This window comes from Gobio gobio, assembly GCF_949357685.1.
Source record: "Gobio gobio genome assembly, chromosome: 15".
Classification (NCBI taxonomy): Eukaryota; Metazoa; Chordata; class Actinopteri; order Cypriniformes; family Gobionidae; genus Gobio; species Gobio gobio.
This window is the reverse complement of record NC_137108.1, coordinates 45,550,142-45,570,679: the sequence shown is the minus strand read 5'-3', so window position 1 is coordinate 45,570,679 and position 20,538 is coordinate 45,550,142. Positions and strand designations below refer to the sequence as shown.

Below are 20,538 nucleotides of genomic sequence, written 5' to 3'. Positions count from 1 at the left end.
CACAGAAGCACGTCGCTAAACTAGTAAATGAACTTGCGCTACCTGGGCGGTTCAGCGCAAAAAAGGAGGCGTGTTCCGGCGCAAACAATCCCTGGTGCTATTTTGCTGTTCCATTAAACAATTGCGCCACTGACCAGAAAAAACCTAGTCTAAAGTCAGTGGCGCGTTGCGCGTTGTTCATTATGCTATTTTAAGGGCGCATGCTTGACCATAATGTATAGCGTGCATAACGCTCATTATCTACACAGATGCAATAGTTATTTTTGCAAATCATAAATTGTTACACTAAAAAAATATTAACACATGAGATGACGGAAATCATTGTGGTGTGCCACGAAGATGTGAAAAAATAGGCATAAATCTAGCTTACAAATGATTCAGGCTAATTGTAATAATTAAGGATAAGACCTGTTTGCCCAATAGTGGCAAGACATATATGTATATAAGGACATCTGACAAATTGGTTTGTCCGTCAAGAACCAGGAAAAAAAATCGACTGAAAAACTGAAAGACTGAAAAAAAAAAGACTGTGAAATCACCTTTACCATAATGTACAACATTACAACTTCACTTCTCTGTCTTTCACTGCTCTTACAAGCACATCAGTCTCCTCGGCTGTGAACCGCTCCTGGCGTGCGCCTGGTAAATACGCCATAATAATAGCAATCCATAATGGAACTTGCGCACCTGCTTTTAAAGGGAATGTTGGATGACGCTCGGATTGGTTTATTCACGTTACGCCCAAACCACACCTATGAATAATGAAGCTACTTCAGACCAACCCATTTTAGATTTGCGCCGGGCGCAAGAGCCATTTATCTCGCCGGGAAAATAGCAACAGCGCCGAGACCCGCCCACAAAGTTACTTGCGCTTCGCGCTTTGACACTTGCGTTTCAGATCGTTAAAATAGGGCCCATAGTGTGTATATATGCTTATGTTTTGACATCACAACCAGAGAAAATGTAATGTGGTTTTCTTGTGCTGTCGGGTATACAGAAGTAGCTGATTTTAAGTTTTCAATGTTTTATTATTGAACATGCAAACACACTATGGGCCATATTTACTAACAGCTTGCTCCAGTGCAAACCCTCTTTTGCCGTTAAAAACTACTGTCAGGATTTACTAAAGACACGCAGTGAAAAAGGAGCGCTGAAAAGGCGTGGACAGGGTTATTTTTGCGGCTGATCTTATTGCATTTGCATTTGTAGGAGCTTCCCTTTCAGACGCAACATTTATGGGAGGAGAGTATTTAAATGACTCATGCAAGGTGATTTACTAATGTTTGCTTTAGTCAATTTACTGGTATTTGCGCCATTATTTACTGGTCAAAAAAGTATTTTTAGCTAATTTGCGCTGCTCTTGGTAGATTGTGTTGGTCATTATGAAAATGATCCGGCTGCCTCTGTGTTCTTTCATTTGCACATTGTCAGTAGATCACACACAGAACTTTTCACTCCAATCTGTGCTTTTATGGAATTGCACTCTCATGCTAATTTGTCCTGTTTAGTACATTTGGCCCTAAATGCCTCAATAAACGCATAAGTTTGGGGCACCTGAAGCACTTTTAATAGCTATAACTTTGTTTAGAGCTGCTAGTTGTGCAAAAATGATAAATCACCACATTAAACACGCAATCCACTAAAATGAGTCGAAATTAGAGGACTAACATTGACCATCACAGTTTTTACTCTCATGCACTATGTTAGAGAAAGATCTTGTGTCCTTGTGCACACCTGATGTAAAAATCTTTTCCTGCTGTCAGGATGCTGCATTCCCAACCAGCTCTTCCTCTGACACGCAGAACGCTCTGATCTGAGGGAAAGCCGGTTCATTCCTCATGTTTTGCATGAGCAGATGGATCAATGAGGTGTGAGACAACCGACTGATGGACTGTCAGAGATCCTGTGCAGGTGTGTGTGTGTGTGTGTGTGTGTGTGTATGTGTGTGTGTGTGTGAGAGTGTGTGTGTGTGTGTGTGTGAGTGAGTAAGTGCATGTCAGTTTGGAGAAGAGGGCAGATAAACAGGAAGGGGCATCAATGCTGAACTTTATGGAAATGAGAAGCTAAAGACAAGCCGAGGGTGTGACGTCTGCCATAAATTATAAGCTGATGCAATTGACTTTTTGCTCAAGAGTCAATACACATCTATTTTTCTCAATACACTAAACTAAAAACATAGACATGGTTACTAAAACACTAACTTTTAGTCAACATTTTGTTGTGCAAATATGACTTGCATTGCGTATGTATGTATGCCTGTATACAGTATATTTAAATGTACTCTATATATATATTTACACACTCACCTAAAGGATTATTAGGAACACCTGTTCAATTTCTCATTAATGCAATTTTCTAATCAACCAATCACATGGCAGTTGCTTCAATGCATTTAGGGGTGTGGTCCTGGTCAAGACAATCTCCTGAACTCCAAACTGAATGTCAGAATGGGAAAGAAAGGTGATTTAAGCAATTTTGAGCGTGACATGGTTGTTGGTGCCAGACGGGCCGGTCTCAGTATTTCACAATCTGCTCAGTTACTGGGATTTTCACGCACAACCATTTATAGGGTTTACAAAGAATGGTGTGAAAAGGGAAAAACATCCAGTATGCGGCAGTCCTGTGGATGAAAATGCCTTGTTGATGCTAGAGGTCAGAGGAGAATGGGCCGACTGATTCAAGCTGATAGAAGAGCAACTTTGACTGAAATAACCACTCGTTACAACCGAGGTATGCAGCAAAGTATTTGTAAAGCCACAACACACACAACCTTGAGGCGGATGGGCTACAACAGCAGAAGACCCCACCGGGTACCACTCATCTCCACTACAAATAGGAAAAAGAGGCTACAATTTGCACAAGCTCACCAAAATTGGACAGTTGAAGACTGGAAAATGTTGTCTGGTCTAATGAGTCTCAATTTCTGTTAAAACATTCAGATGGTAGAGTCAGAATTTGGCGTAAACAGAATGAGAACATGGATCCATCATGCCTTGTTACCACTGTGCAGGCTGCTGGTGGTGGTGTAATGGTGTGGGGGATGTTTTCTTGGCACACTTTAGGCCCCTTAGTGCCAATTGGGCATCGTTTAAATGCCACGGCCTACCTGAGCATTGTTTCTGACTATGTCCATCCCTTTATGACCACCATGTATCCATCCTCTGATGGCTACTTCCGACAGGATAATTGGTTTCTTGAACATGACAATGAGTTCACTGTACTAAAATGGTCCCCACAGTCACCAGAGCATCTTTGGGATGTGGTGGAACGGGAGCTTCGTGCCCTGGATGTGCATCCCACAAATCTCAATCAACTGCAAGATGCTATCCTATCAATATGGGCCAACATTTCTAAAGAATGCTTTCAGCACCTTGTTGAATCAATGCCACGTAGAATTAAGGCAGTTCTGAAGGCGAAAGGGGGTCAAACACAGTATTAGTATGGTGTTCCTAATAATCCTTTAGGTGAGTGTATATATATATTATGTAAAAATAATAAAAAATATATAGTATCTATTAAAATATGTATATATAAAATATACACACTTACACACCTACATGTATATATAGTATGTACTGTAAATATATTTTATTGACTATATATTGACACATTATTGACTGTATTGAGCTGAATAACACTTCTGCTTTATAGCTGAATAAATGTTTTTTCTCAAAACTGATGAAGTCTGCAACATCAACACCATTATTGAGCTAAACTGAATCAACATTGAAGCTGAATAATGACACTTTGAAACTATTTCTATTGTATAAAGTGCTATAAACATAAACTTGACAAAAAATGCAACAACAGATGTGGTGTTTTGTGAGATGTGTATTGTGTAGTGGACTCAACACTAGTATCTGTTGTTGTGAAGCTCTCAGGAACAGAAGGAGGTGCAGATGTCGTTCAGCGCTGAGCCGAGGGGGTTACTGTACCGGCTGAACACGCCGAGCCCAATCTGCAACCGCCCTGAGTGACGCCGCATGTATTATGGATGGTGGGTGGAGGGGAGGGACGGGAGCCTTTGAAGTGCGAGTGGAGCGGGTGGAGAGAGCTCAGAGATGCGGGAGCGAGTGGCAAGCGAGTGTTTTGCAGATCAGCGGGAGGCTGAGGGAAGACGTGCCGGCGTTGACAAACCACAGCACTCTCTGACAGCAGCCATCAGGAGAACACGTCCTGATCCCACACAAAAACCTGAGAGAGCCGCACAAACCAGAGCAACTGATGAACTTCAAGTCCCTTCTTAACCTTTAGTGCAGAGAAGAGCCAAGGGAGCATCGTGGAAAAAGACCCTGATAACTCACAAAAATCAGCTTGTTGAAATGACCTGTTCTCTGGGTTTACATGCAAACCAAAACCCAACAACGTGGGTAAACTGCAGCTTTATTAATAAATAAGGTAATTTTCCGGGGGTGACAGCAAAACGTAAATCATGTGTATCTGAGGATTTCATTTGTTATGTCAGTTGTGATGTTAAATAAAGCATTAAAAACCGAAGAAGAGTATTGCAATGTCAGCAGGAAAATTACGGCTCATATATTATCCTCACGCAGTTACAGATGCAGCATTTTGACTGTACCACTTCTTCTTCTGCTGCACGAGATGAGAGCACTTACATTTTTGGGGTGAAGAAAGAGTCTGAGTTTGCAATATATTATCTCCTCCCTTACTGCAAAACACTCGCTGTGTCAGTAAGAACGTTCCAGTCCACAGAAAGCAGGTTAAAGCGTTAAAATGTTGGGCAAAATTGGCGGAAAGGGGCTGTGACGATCGGTTTATGCTTAAGAAGCGTTTATGGCCTTTCTCCGTTTACATGATCATGCATTGTCGGCTTATTATGCATAACCAGGTTAAGAACATGCATGTAAATGCACTCAATGAATGGTCACAAGTTTTACATGCTGTTTTCTAGCAGCTTTATCGGAGTTAGCTGAAACCACAATAAAGGCCCATTCACACTAAGAAAGATAACTATAAGCATTCACCTCAAGGGACAATAGCTATAATTATAACTATAACTAACTATATTAGCATCCACACCATCGGACAATAGCTATAAAAACTATAACAATAACTATATTAAAATCTTCACAAATGGACAATAATTATGTTAACTATAATGTAACTATAACAATAACTATATTAGCATCCACACCAATGGACAATAACTATAATGATAACTACAACAATAACGATAACTATAAGGATGTGACTATATAAGTGACCACATCAACAGGCAATAATTATAACAATAATTGTATTAGAGTCCAATACACAATAACAACACATATAATGGTAACTATATTAGCATCCACACCAACAGACAATAATTATAACGATAACTAGAACAGTAACTATATTAGCATCCACAGAAATGGACAATAACTACAATGATAACAATAAAGATAACTAGAACAATATCTTTAACAATAGCGATAAGCTGATAACTATAACGATAACAATATTAGAATCCACACCATAGGACAATAATTATAACACTAACTATAACGACAACAATATTAGCATCCAGCACAATGGACGATAACTATAATGATAACTATAACAGTAACTATAAGGATAACAATTAAACCACACCAAAAGACAATAACAACAGCTATAACCATAACTATATTAGCATCCACACCAACGGACAATAACTATGACAACAATAATGATAACTATAACAAATATAGCTGCAAGCAGCCATTAACGGGGCCAAGCGCAACAGAAGCAAACAAGGAAGATAGCAGCAGACCAACTGAAAAAATGAGTAAAGACATTTTAAGCAAAACCGTTAAAACACCACATTAAAACATTGAGTTGTATAGTGCCAATGTCATGTTTTGTCCTATTATAGCGCCACCAAGAGGCACAATCCTAAAAATGTTTTTATGTGTCATCAGAGTGAGCCCATACATGTGTGTGTCAATTTTGGTGAAAATATCTCATTTCGTTTTGGAGTTATAGACATTTATATGAAAAAACATGTAAAAAATGACTGACACTTGACTTTGATTGGATTTTACTACCCCTTACTATCAATATTTTGACATTTGGGCATTAACATATAGCTATCGACCTATGTTTTTCCGATTTTCTGGTGCTGGTTTCGTCTCGATCGGACTAGCGGTTTCGAAGATATCAGCTAATATTTTTTAAGCGCTAAATTACCGCGCTGCACAAACCATACGCCGAAACCTGGCAAGTCTGGTATCGTTGGACTCGGCAAGAATTCAGGAGACAAAAAAAGTTAGTCCCATGAAAATAAGTCAACCCCACCCAAAGTTATAAGCGTTTGAAAAAAAAATTTATCCACTAGGTGGCGCTATTTTGAAACTTGTCAGGCTACTTCAGGGCATCGTGCTGATGACCCATACCGAGTTTCGTAGCAATCCGTTCATGCGTTCATAAAATACAGCATTTTAGTACATAATTCAAAATGGCCGACAGTCAAAATGGCCGATATGGTAAAATTGGATATCAGACGACTCGGCATGCCGCCCTGAATCTAGAGATATTGCCTTAAGTGTGTTTTTTCAAGCGTTACATAAAATTAGTTTGCGTGTTAATCGAAAACTATTTGACGAATCAACTTGAATTTCATGTTTTTATCAGTGTACCAAATTTCATAATTTTCCCGCAAACGGTTCTATGGGCTGCCATAGACTTCCATGGCGGAATAATAATAATAAGAAGAAGAAATCTAACGGTTTCAAGAGAGGCTCCGCACCGTCGGTGCTTGGCCCCTAATAACTATATAAGCCATCACCATCAATAGACAATAACAATGATGAAAACTATAATGATGATAATAAATATATTGGCATTCACACCAGTGGAGGATAACATTGTTTATTCTAAGCACATGATGAAGTAAAGGAAACGTATGTTATTTCGTCAACCAATTCCAGTTAAAACTTTATTGTTATTGTTACAGTTATATTCCTTGGAATAAGCTGCCTTAACCCTAAAAAACTCAATAAATAGCAAACATTTTGGAGTTCAAAAACGACAAGTCTGACAATAAATGTGTGTAGATGACTATCTAGATTATGCGTCTCAAACAAAAAGGATTTAATGGGAACAACTTTGGCAAATCCAGTGCATGTGCAGCCAGTGACCATGGTTGAACTTGTATCTGGTTTCTTTAAATAAAAAATGCAGGTAAGCGAGTGGCAAGACTGGCTGTCAATCACTCCTGAAATGTCAACGGCAGTGAAGTTTCTTCCTCTTTGTCCTTTCACTAGCGGTCCCGCTGGGCAGAAGGTCACTACATGCCCTCGATCAGCTAAAACAACGACCACCCAGACGCAGTAATTAATTTCCCCTGCCGGGTGGCGAAGCGGCTTCACTTTCAGAGATCAAATCTCAGGAGTGTCTGGACGCAAAGTTATGTAGGTCAACTCAACTTATCTCTGTAGGGCTGAAAGACACATGGACCAACCCTAAAACGGTCCGAATGTTCTGTTGGGTCACGGGGAAAAGGCTGACAGAGGACACCAGTGAATAAACTTTCACAGTGTTTCTTTTGTCTCCTTAACACGGTTTACTAGCTGATTATCATGTCAAAGCTATAATGCCCGTCTCTTTTGTTCTGAAACGCTTGTTAATGGGTCAAACTGGTGGAAATGGATGGACTAATTACAAAGTAAACTCTCATCCATTTGGACATCATCACTTTTGGTCACATCTGAATTGAAATGAACTTCAAATGACTGATGATCTGTCAGTTGTTAGTTAATAAATTAAAGGTGCTCCCCTGTGCTTCATCTTTCAGTTGAATTATTTAATTCACTTGAATTATTTACTGGATTAGATGAGCAATGATTCAAAATGATCAAAAATGGTGACGTTTTTAACAAGGGTGTAAGATAATGCTCAAAAATGGTGGGGAACAATTTAAAAATATAAAAATTAGTCACTGAAAACTCATATTTACCCAAACCATTCTTTACTATGAACTCTAATGGCCAGAACTTATAAACGTATAATAATAATCGCTCTAAGAAATAAAAGAAACAGATTGGTCAAGTCTCAATCTTCAGTCGGTGTGATTTTGTATGTATGTAAATATGTGTTTGTCATCGTCCCGTAATGAGAAGAGACAGTTTAATTCTAATGTCAAACAGACTCACTATAATGGCTGCACATGTGAGAGATGTTCACACATGACTGTGGGGTGTGTTTGCTGCAGATAGACCCGTCCATATTCATACGGAGCAAAGGTAATCTGCTGGCTGACAGCTAGTTAAACACGGCCGGTCCAGACTGCCTTCTTTAATATATCACACACACTTACGGAAGGAACTACCTGCATCCCACTCACATGCTTGAAAAATGGAGGGTCCAATACACACACACACACACACACATTCACATATATATATAAATTAGTGCTGTCGAAACGTTTTATTGTGATTAATCACATCCGAAATAAAAGTTTGTGTTTACATAATATATATGTGTGTGTGTGTACAGTGTATATATATATATAAATACACACACATGCATGCATATATTTAAGATTTTTTTTATATGTATAGGCCTATATAAAATATTTATATATAATATAAATGATATAGCCTAGACTATATACATGTAAATATTACTATATATATATATATATATATATATATATATATATATATATATATATATATATATATATATATATATATATATATATATATATATATATATATATATATATATATATATATATATATATATATATATATATATATACATATACATATACATATATAGACACGCATGAGTGTGTATTTATATACATAATAATTATACACAGAATTATACACACATATATTATGTAAACACAAGCTATATATATATATATATATATATATATATATATATATATATATATATATATATATATATATATATATATATATATATATATATATATATATATATATATATATATATATATAAATAATTAAGATTCTGTAATGTTTATTATGCTCACCAAGGCTGCATTTATTTGATGAAAAATACAGTAAAAACAGCAATATTGTGAAATGTTATTACAATTTAATTTTTTTTTTAAACATTTCTTATTATTATCAATGTTGAAAACAGTTTTTGCTGCTTCATATTTTTGTGAAACTCTGATACACTGCCATTCAGAAGTTTGGGGTAAAAAGATAATCAAAAAAATATAAATTAATACTTTTATTCAACAAGGATGCATTAAATAGATTCAAGTGGCAAAAACATTTATAATGTTACAAAATATTTAGATTTCAAATCAATGCTGTTCTTTTGAACGTTCTATTCATTAAAGAATCCTGAGAAAATATGTATCACAGTTTTCACAAAAATATTAAGCAGCAAAAAGATTGATAACAATAAGAACCATAATTAATAATTGAGCACCAATAATAACTGATCATAGTTGAGTAGCAAATCAACATATTAGAATGATTTCTGAAGGATCATGTGATGCTGAAATTCAGCTTTGCATCACAGAAATAAATTACATTTAAAAAAATTATTAAAATATTAAACAGTTATTTTATATTGTAATATTATTTCACAATATTACAGTTTTACTGTATTTTTCATCAAATAAATGCAGCCAACTGAGAACTCAATTAAGACAAAAAGCATTCTTATATCTTATATCAACACAATCAAGTGTTCTGAGAGATTCAGCCTCAGTAAAGAAGAGCAACACAAATGTTCACTCTCAGATTTGGCTCCGCTCACATATGGCAGCTGTGCATGATGGGATTCAAAATGCATCACAAGCATAAAGTGGCCAATTAACCTAGACTATCAATGAGTTTATCTCCGGCTGAAACAGCCAAATAACGGAGAAATGAAACGCACGGGGTCCGAGTGCACGAACACAACAGTATCTAGCGATTCCTCAGCTGTGTCTGACTCTAAATACCAGCATCTCTCTCTGGAAGCAGAATGTCAATGAGAAGGTCAGAAGCGCTGGCTCCTCTTTTACTCGCAGCATAAAGGAGTCTGGCGTTCGGAAGGCAGTAACGAAGAATAATCTCTGAAAGAAGGGTCAGATATGATGCTGGCCAGACTGACAGGAAGGAGGAATGTGAAAACAAGGGAGGAATGAAAATGTCAGTGTCAGAGAACAGTTATGAGCCAACGATCGAGCTGCCAGACTCCCTCCACCGATCCATATTTATCAAGCGCCCACCTGACAAAGAGAAAACAAACAAAAAGCACCAGCCAACACCTAATTAGATGAAGGGGGGGATCGTGACGGGTCCAAATAAACCATCAGCATATCTGAACAAAGACGACCTTCATTCAAGGACAGAGAACTTCTAGACTTCTGCTTTGGTTTGTGTCCAGCTTCACAAAAGTACTCTTAAATGAATGCAAAAAAGTTGGAAAAAGAAAAGAAAAGTCATTACTGGCACCTCAATTAGACATTTTACAAGTCTGACTCAAAATGAGCCAAGAACGGGAGATCCTCTGAGCTTGAGTGCAGGCGCGACTGATGCTGTGAAAAGTAAGTTACTCTTGGTAATTTTAGGATTTACTATTGTAAATGAAAATCATATTTAGGTCACGACTGTCAGTTGCTTGTGAACTAAATCTGCTGTAAAAGAGAGAGCTATTTAAGCCCATTGTATGAAATTATGGAATGTGGACCGTATGAACGGGGAAGGTTTTAGGTAAATACTAAACATGACGTTAAAATAAGGTTATTTAATGCCCAAGCAATCTTCCCCACTGCCAAAGCAGCTTCATATAAAACTATGTTTGCATTGCGTTCTTCTTAAAATGTTAAAGGACAACTCCACTTTAAAAAAAAAAATAGGCTCCTTTTCCAACTCCCCTAGAGTTATACAGTTGAGTTTTACCATTTTTGAATCCATTCAGCTGATCTCCGGGTCTGGCGGTAGCACTTTTAGCATAGGGTGACCATATTTTGATTACCGAAAACCAGGACACTCGGCCCGGCAATGAGATACTCAAATGGTACTCAAAGTTTACTCAAAGATTCCTTATTAATTTCAATACATTTAAAGTATGCCCCCTCTGTACTCTGTATGGATAGAAAATTGTTATATTAGGGCCAGGGCAGGACTTGAAAACAGGACATTTGGTCACCCTATTTTAGCATAGCTTAGCATAGATCATTGAATCTGATTGTTAGCATCTCGCTCAAAAAAATGACCAAAGACTTTCAATATTTTTCCTATTTAAAACTTGACTCTTCTGTAGTTACATCGTGTACTAAGACAGACGGAAAATAAAAAGTTGCGATTTTCTAGACCGATATGTCTAGGAACTATACTCTCATTCCTGCGTAATAATCAAGGAACTTTGCTGCCGTACCATGAGTGCAGCGGCGCAAGGATATTATTACGCAGCACCTGAATTCAATGATCTATGCTAAGCTATGCTAAAAGTGCTACCGCTAGACCCGGAGATCGGCTGAATGGATTTGAAAACAGTAAAACTCAACTGTTTAAAGGTGGGGTAGGTAAGTCTGATCTAAAACACTTTTGTCCAAATTTGTTTAAACTGTCTTTATATGTCAATACATAATTAAAATTTAAGTACTCTGAAAAAGAGAGTATAAAAATCGAGTGACTCTAGACTTTTTAATCTGCAATAAACACCGCTCATTATTTCCGTTTGGGCCGAAACAAGTGATTGGCATGGGTGACTGTCACTCTCTCTCGCTACCATGGCTACTGCCGCTTTTGCTCCAGGATCTGCCCACATGCGCGCGCTCCAGTGTTGCCAAGTCGGGCTACTTCAAACACTTGCCGCGGGCTGTTTTTCATGTCCGCGGGTCAGTGTTGCCACAGTTACTTTGAAAAAGTAACTTAGTTACTTTACAGATTACTTGATTTTAAAAGTAACTAAGTTACTTTACAGATTACTTGATTTTAAAAGTAACTAAGTTAGATTACAAGTTACTTTATTAGTTACATTCATCAGTTGCCGACAACACCCCTGCCGCCTCAACATAGAAATGACAACTGTTTTTGCCAACACTAAACATAAAACATGTTACTAAACATAAAACACTAAACATAAAACCCTAAACATGTTAATGAAAAGGTACAAATTACTTTGTGTTCTTATTAAATACATTTATGAAAAACAATTTATATTTAATTTTTAATTTATATTTATATATGAATGTAAATAATTATATGGGCCTACACAAATAATATAAAATTACAAGATTTATATTTTATTGTAAACGTAATGTGCAGCTCTGTAAAGGGACAACAAATCGATCCGTGAGAACAATATATTTTTTAATAATCTTTAAGTGCACAAAACTATGAAAATATATGAAACGCTTCAAAACAGAGCGGCAACAAAGCGCTTATGCTCATCCCGGGTGCAGAATGATGCGCTTAAAGCAACATGGAATCAGAGTGTGCAGTGCAGCGCGAGTGCACATTGAAAAGTCCACGGCATAAAGAGAAGATGAGCGTTGAGCCCACAAATCCTAGTCTACTATGTAGCCTATATCGGTCCAAACATTCACTGATTATTTGTTTCTTCACAGTTTTTAATTCTTGTGCGTGTGATGCTAATTAATAGTCCTTGTGTTGTCACCCGAGTAGCGAGCACAACATCTTTCAGAAACCGCTAGATAAACTCCAGGAAGATAAATTATTTTATCAACATATCAAGTATTATAACGGGAATATATCATATGGAGTGAGCTTTACCGCTGACTGCTGACTGGAACCGAACGACGCGCAGTTTTGCTGAATGGAGAATGATTGACAGCTACAGCGGAGGAAAGACATTCAGCTATGGAATGGCTTTAGATTACTTTGTAGGCTACTAGCAAATAATAATATACTAATAATGATTGCTGAAGGATAATGTGACAATATATATTTCTGATGATTATTTAATTATCACGACATGCCTAATCTGAGCAAGTGATTGCCTGTCTTGAGTTTTGTCGACAGACGGAGGCGGCAAGAAATTTGACGGAGGCGGCCGCCTCGTAATTCTCTATGCAGGAAAACCCCTGCTGAGACTAAACAAGAAAGCAAAAATAAATATTTTTACTAAGGAAAATGACAAAAAAAGTAACTCACAGTGACTTGGATAAGTTACTTTAATCTGATTACTGGTTTGGAAATAGTAATGCGTTAGATTACTCGTTACTGGAAAAAGTGGTCAAATTAGAGTAACGCGTTACTAAGTAACGCGTTACTGGCATCACTGCCGCGGGTTGAAGCGACCCCAATTATGTGATGTTTTGCCCCGTGATTTGCGAATTTTAGCCGGCAGCCCTACCAAAAAGACACATATTTTACCCCCCAAACGCGGAGAACATTTTTACCGGAGAAACACGATTGGGCTTGTTTTGGGCTAGTTTTCAGTAGCAATTGGGCGGATGTTGTTGTGAAAACCTGGCAACCCTGGCGCACCCGTTTGAGTTCAAGAGGCTGTATTTCTGCTGGACAGGTAATCTTTCATTTTGATTATACATTTTTTTGGTTTATGTTTTCATGAAGCATGTCTCACTAGCACACGTAGCTGCCTAATATAGCTAACATAACATTACTTAGCATAAAGTTACAATGTTATACTGTACACTTAGGGAACCATTAGTAGAGATGATAAATACTCAATATGCTTAGCTCAAGTTGATCGCTGTCGTGTTGAATTTCGCAAAATGTAACTTTAGATAACAAAATGCATGTGTAAAAGCTAGTAAACCGCATCCAGGAACTTTTTTTTAGAACTAAGTTAGCTTTAGCTACTACCCTCTGTCTAAACTCTTCTACCATGTTCACCGGGAACTTTACCTGCACGTTTATTTCGGCCCTTGGTTTGTTTTTATATACTCTACCAATGTTTACTGATGTTTTTATCTTGTATCTGTGTGTGACGTAGACACTGTGTTGTGTGTGTATTTTAAACTTTACCAGTATCGTTATTCTAGCTTGAGAGTGAGTACTAAAATACATCTTATTTGTTTATATTCATAATGATAAAGTTAGATTTTTTTATTACATGTGATTCTGACATGATGTCACTACATGCACTGCTTCTCCGCTCGCCTCAGGTAAATAATGCGTCTTCCTCCAGCTGAGCTGAGCGGTCGGCGTAGCGCGTTCATGTGTTTTGGGGGCGTGGCTTTGGAAAGAGCCCAGAAGGGAGAAGGTGGAGTGAATGGAAATAATGAGCTGTCATTATTTCATATTTCACATAAAACAGTCGTGAGAGGTCTACAGACACTCAATTTTCATACTTTCTTTTTCAGAGTACTTAAATTTTAATAATGTATTGATTTGTTTAAAGTTTAAACAAATTTTTTAACCAAATCCAACCTACCCTACCTTTAACTCTAGGGGAGTTGGAAATTTTTCAAAAATAGTGGCGTGTTCCTTTAAGTGTCTGCATAATCTTGGCTATTTGACAATTCATAATGATGTCAGAATGAGCTCCATTATATGCCCCACATATTTTGAGATGTAGGATGGAGTAAATAAAATGGCAAAATAAACATTCATCGATCAGTACTTTTTACTTTTAACCCTTATCCATCCCTTGCACTCTGTAACAAATCAGTGATTTGTTCCTTTTTTATTTTTTATTTATTTTAACCACATAAACTCCTTGGATCCAGTCAATTTTTGTTTTATATTTTTTTCAAAAATGAATTTCGGTTCAAAATGACCCAAGGGGCGGATAAGGGGTTTACCTTATAAATGTAATTTTAAATTTATGCATTGTATTTGTGAGAGCAAAAACTAAAAATAATAATTTCCACTCCAGTCTTGGACAAAGTACTCAAATCAAGTACTTGAGTAAAAGCACGGTAACCATAATAAAAAAAAAAATATGAAAAGGAGTACTTAATAGTTTTACTGGAGTTTTTTTTTTTATTAGGGTGTCCTTGCTTTTACTCAAGTACTTGATTTGAGTACTTTGTCCAACACTGGAGTGGAAATTATTATTTTTAATTTTTGCTCTCAAAAATACAATGCATAAATTTAAAGTTACATTTATAAAATCTATTTAATGAATATTTGAATTCTTCAGAACTATCAAGTAAAATATAGGTAACAAATTGCAGTGTGACGGTCCTAATCATGAACTGTGAAAAACACAAACACGTTAAAATGAGCAATGTGCATGAACACAGTAGCTGTGTCCCAATTCAGAAGCTGTATCCCCCAAAGACAGAATGTGTCACAGTGGTGCGAGGAAGGCTGTTCCATTTCAAAGGATCCTTTAAATGTGGCCTCAAAATACATCCTTCTGATTCTGATTCTATTTTTGTTTTCCATTCACAGCAAACGACATAAGGGTGAGTAAATAATGTCAGAAATTACATTTACAAGTTATCTTATAACTATTACTGGGGACACTTAATATTCAACAATCAGACTGTACTGACACTGTTGTATGAAAACCGAACATGACTGTGACTGGACGATGACATCACTTTTTGCCGAACTGCTTTACAGATGAAAAGAACCAATATAACTATTGATGATATTTACAACGGAACTGAATCAACACTGAACTGACTTCTGCTGAACAACAGCTGAAATGCATCATTTTCCTGATATCACTGTAAAGCTGCTTTGAAACAATCTGTATTGAAGCGCTATATAAATAAAGGTGACTTGACTTAAACAGATAAACTTTTGTGTGTCGTACTGTACACTCAAACAAAAGAGAGTCTGATGTGTCTTTGTTTTCACTCACATGAGCAGACGGCTGCTGAATTTCTCTGCGGCGGGTCGATGGGTAGAGCCAGTTTTCCCTCGTTCTGTCATTCCCCTGTGTAAATATGTTTGGCCGCTGACCCTCACGGCCTACGGGCGTCTGTCTTACCCATGAACCCCTGGCCTCCCGCTCCATTCATCTCAGTAATTGTCTGTATGAATTATTTACCTGACTCTGAGGGTGAATATGAATTTAGTGTGTCTAACCATTACTCTCTGGTTCAATTATCAGAGCGGGACATTATGGGAAATGACAGTTGAAATGATTACAGAATTCATGAGATGTAATATGCATGACCTCCCAGAGTTTGTATATGTGTGTATATACATCTATCATCCCATATCTTTGTATTCATGGGCAAATTTTTCTTCAGCCAGCACCCAAGGCACTATACAGAGAGAAAAGGAGAAAAGGAGACACTTACCAGAAATATCCTCTCCAGCTGATCCTGAATGTCCTTCATGCCCGGGAATGCCGCCACTCCCTGGATCATTTCCACGAAGATGCATCCAACACCCCTGAAAAACAAACATTGACACTATTCCTTATAAAAAGAAAGAAAGAAATTAAACAGTGAAAGAAAGAGATCAAAACAAAGCAAGAAATTATTTGGCAAGGACAAAAAAGAATCAATCAATATTTGACCATATTGTGATTTTTATCAGCGTTGTTTCTACTTGGCCAGTAGGATGTCTGAACTTATTTACCAATATTTGGGTGAATTTTGAGAAAAAGAAAATAAAGAGGCAAACTTAGTGTGCATCTCACAAGGCTACTATATCATTAAAGTATACAGCATTATGATAAAGCAGCATTATTTCAGCCATCAGTCATCCTGCTCACTGAGAGACAATTAAAATGATGTACTGGGAAAATAATTTGCATATGGCTATATATGCTATATTATAATGTAATATGCTGAGCTTTAAAGGAACACGCAGACTTATAGGGACTTTAGCTTATTCATGAGAATGAGAGTATAGTTCCTAGACATATCGGTCTAGAAAATCACAACTTTTAATTTTCCGTCGGTCTTAGTACATGATGTAACTATACACATCACAACATGTAAATAGGAAAATGTTATTTTGTCACTTATTGAGCAGTAGGCTAGCTGGAGCCATATACCTCCAGTCTTTGTGCTAAGCTAGGCTAGGCTAGCGGTGGGTGTGTCAGACAGAGTTATGGCACGCACGGAGATGAGAATGGTATGTATGGACTGATCTAACTCTGGGGGATACGGTGAATAAGCTAAAGTCCCAAAAGGTCGGCGTGTTCCTTTAAAGGGATAGTTCACCCAAAAATGATCTGGTTTATCTGCTTACCCCCAGGGCATCCAAGATATACGGAGGTGACTTTGTTTCTTCAGTAGAACACAAATGAAGATTTTTAACTCCAACCGTTGCAGTCTGTCAGTCGTATAATGCATGTGAATGGTAACATGCATCTATGAGAGTAAAAAAACCATGCACAGAGAAATCCATATTAAACCCTGCGGCTCGTGACGACACATTGATGTCTTAAGACATGTGATCGCGCGCTGAAGGCTGTTGGACATAGTGGTGAATTTGAGGAAAATATTATATAAATACTATTCGGTTTCTCGCACAAACCGATCGTTTCGTGTCTTAAGACATCAATGTGTCGTCACGAGCCGCAGGGTTTAATATGGATTTGTCTGTGCATGGTTTTTTTACTCTCATCGATTTCATTACCATTCACATGCATTATACGACTGACAGACTGCAACGGTTGGAGTTAAAAATCTTCATTTGTGTTCTACTGAAGAAACAAAGTCACCTATATCTTGGGTGCCCAGGGGGTAAGCAGATAAACATAACATTTTCATTTTTGGGTGAACTATCCCTTTAAAAAGTGTGTATATGTGTAAATGATATTCTGTAAGGCCATGAGAGGCAGTGAGCGTGTGGCACATGCTGGTGTGTTTCATCGGCTGTCGGGCTCAATTCGTCAGCATGCAATTGTTTCCTGACACTTTCTAGCCCAATGCGCACGGCTGCATCCTTCTGACAGAAATTGGGAAAGAGCCACACAAACTCGCCAGCAGTGAGATGTAAAACTCAACTGGTCTTTTCTGAATCAGTCCATCCGTCTCTGTTGTAGTCAGACCCCTCACCTCAACACACTCAGGTTTAAAATGTGGATGTGATATACATTTTTCTTGAGCGGCTCGAGCTGACTGACAGGTGGCTGATAAGATTTCAGCTTATAGACGTGAAGCCTCGCAGTCGGGCGGAGACGACCTTGTGCTAATCCCCATCCTGACTGATGCATTACTGCATCCATGACATGAACGTGTGACAGGGAAAACCTCCCGCACATGCGCGTCTACCAGCAGCCATGTGGAAAAGTGCCCTTCTGAGCGGACCACCTGCTCCCAGTTTCCCTCTCTTAATTGGCAGCAGTGGCTGCAGCTGCGGTCCTGAGAGCAGCTCTGGTCACGGCTCATTTCACAGGACAGCAGCTCCGCCCACCTCTTTAGACCCGTAGACATCTCGACCACCACCGAAATATGGGCCAATTACTCCGAATCTTTATTTAAAGGCAATTTGTTTCATAAACACTTTTTGTTATACTGGTTGAAACTCTCTTCAGATCCTGATAGCAATCAATAATAGAAGTGGTCTAAATACTAAAGGGGACTATTATGCCCCTTTACACAAGATAAGTCTAAGGTGTCCCCAGAATATGCCTGAAGTTTCAGCTCAATAATTTTTTAGACCATGTTGTAAATGTCCATTTTTTAAGTGGAAGGGAAAAAACACTGTTTTCGTGCATGCATCTTTAAATGCAAATGAGCTGCTGCTCCCGCTCTCTCTTTCTAGAAGAGGGCGGAGCCTGTACAGCTCATGCCTCAGATTCTCTGCCAAAAACTAAAACATCTGTTTGGTTTTGATTATCATCTCTATCGCAGTCACGCTCACGTGACATTGCTGTTCTTCATCATCATAACGTTTATTATCTGCATGCGTTTTAAAGCCATATCAGTCTAAACTGAGCGCACACATCCGACGCACGCGCACAGAAAGCTGGATGTCAGACCGCGCCAAAGTCCATTTAAGACAAGTCATTTCACTCGGCGGCCATCTTTGAAACGCCTCTCAGGCATGCTCCTATCTCTTTGAATGGCGGAAAAATCGAATTCTTCAAAACTGTTCGCCAAGCTTACGATTAAATTTCATATTTGAAATTACCAATGAAATCTGACAACAACTTTCTCATAAATTTGGTTTCTAAACGATCGAATCGTGAGAAAAAATTGCATTATTCACTCCTAAACCAGAGTCTTAGAACACTGCCTGTTTCCTTCATTTAGAAGGTGGGGCTTATTCACCATATTGGGCATTGCACTTTCTCCCATTCATAAGTAATCGAGTGTCGAAAGTGTACCGTCTTCCTATATATAAATCCTATATATTATCTTATTGCACTTAAACTTTCAAATAAACACAAGGTTATATCAAAAACACAAATATCACATAAACACGTTTGGCTATGTCTGTGAACAGTAGAGAAAAAAAATCACATGTGTATATTAGATCTGTGTATTAAAGTGATAGCAGCGTAAAATACAGAACCTACTGCTCTATATGCTGTTAATATGAATCAAACAAAAGAAGAACAGAAAATCACTCACTGCTCTTGATTGAATAACTTTAGTATCTTTAAAAAGAATACATTTCTTACTTAAACTCTGATGTTAAATGCTCTGGCGAGGAAATAAACATGACGAACTGTGTACAGCTCATTTAGGGGCGGAGCTATGCTAATAGAGCAGAGTCTGTCAGCCGTCGTGGGTGGGCCCAAGCAATGTCATATTGCATACTGCAATCGGCTTATTATGAGACACTGCTTATGATTTATAGAGATTTTAAAAAGTAGTGGGTGGATTCTTAACATGGGGTGATTGTGTACACACACTGCCGGCACACATTTATGTTCAAATGGTAAATGGACTGCATTTATTTAGCGCTTCAACAGACACATGGCCATCCAAAGCGCTTCACATATTGCCTCACATTCACCCATTCATGGGCATCACTAGGCCCTTTTTAGGGGGGCTTCAGCCGCCCCTAAACTTCTGTCCAGCGCCCCTAAAAAAATGTGTGATTAAAGTCCCTGTAAAGTCAAAACTAAACATGTGTTCTGAGTCCCTCACACCACAGATAAATGTGTTATTAACCACCCAGCCAAATTTGAATCATAAAAAAATCCGGGAAGTACATAAAATAGCTTATCAAAAACCTGAAAAAATGAGCAGCATTCTCTGCTCTCAAACGCTGGGTGTGTGTCCGCTGTCGGCGCCGAAACCACGCCCACTCGCGGGAAAGCGGCAGTAGCACACAAGACAACACTCACTGATCACGAGCGTCTATGATCTGGACGACGCACCAGATGTCGGCGGGACAGGAGGATGAAGGCCTGGGCGGGGGATAGTCGGTTCTGCAGCGGATTATCAGTGAATCCCAGTTGTCTCCGGTGAAAGTTTGTAAAACGATCCGGTGTAAAGTCACTGCAGAGGTAGGTGTCGGTGATGATCCTCAGCTCTCCATCAAGGTTGCTGTTCACAAAATTAATCCACCTCTTCATCGTTTTTGTTTTGTAAGCTGTTATGTAAGTTGTTGACTATAGTAACTAACAGTACTAACAGTAACTCGCGATCGAACTGATGCGAATGTGCTCTAGTTATGATCGTGTTAGGGGAGGAGCCAGGCTCGGGGGCTCCAGTGCGTCATCGAGCCACCGTTTTAGCCCCACCCAGAAAATCCTGACCACAGCAACGGT

At 38.3% G+C, this 20,538-nt stretch overlaps 1 protein-coding gene across 3 annotated transcripts in view; it reads right to left on the bottom strand.

The window, feature by feature from the left end:
• The window catches only part of cdk14 (cyclin dependent kinase 14), a 252,733-nt gene that overhangs the window by 80,280 nt on the left and 151,915 nt on the right, over nucleotides 1-20,538 (bottom strand). For all 3 annotated transcript variants that reach the window (XM_079837693.1, XM_079837694.1, XM_079837695.1), the window contains one exon: nucleotides 16,157-16,250. In XM_079837693.1, coding sequence (XP_079693819.1) covers nucleotides 16,157-16,250 — 94 coding nt within the window. The remainder of the gene's footprint in view (nucleotides 1-16,156; nucleotides 16,251-20,538) is intronic.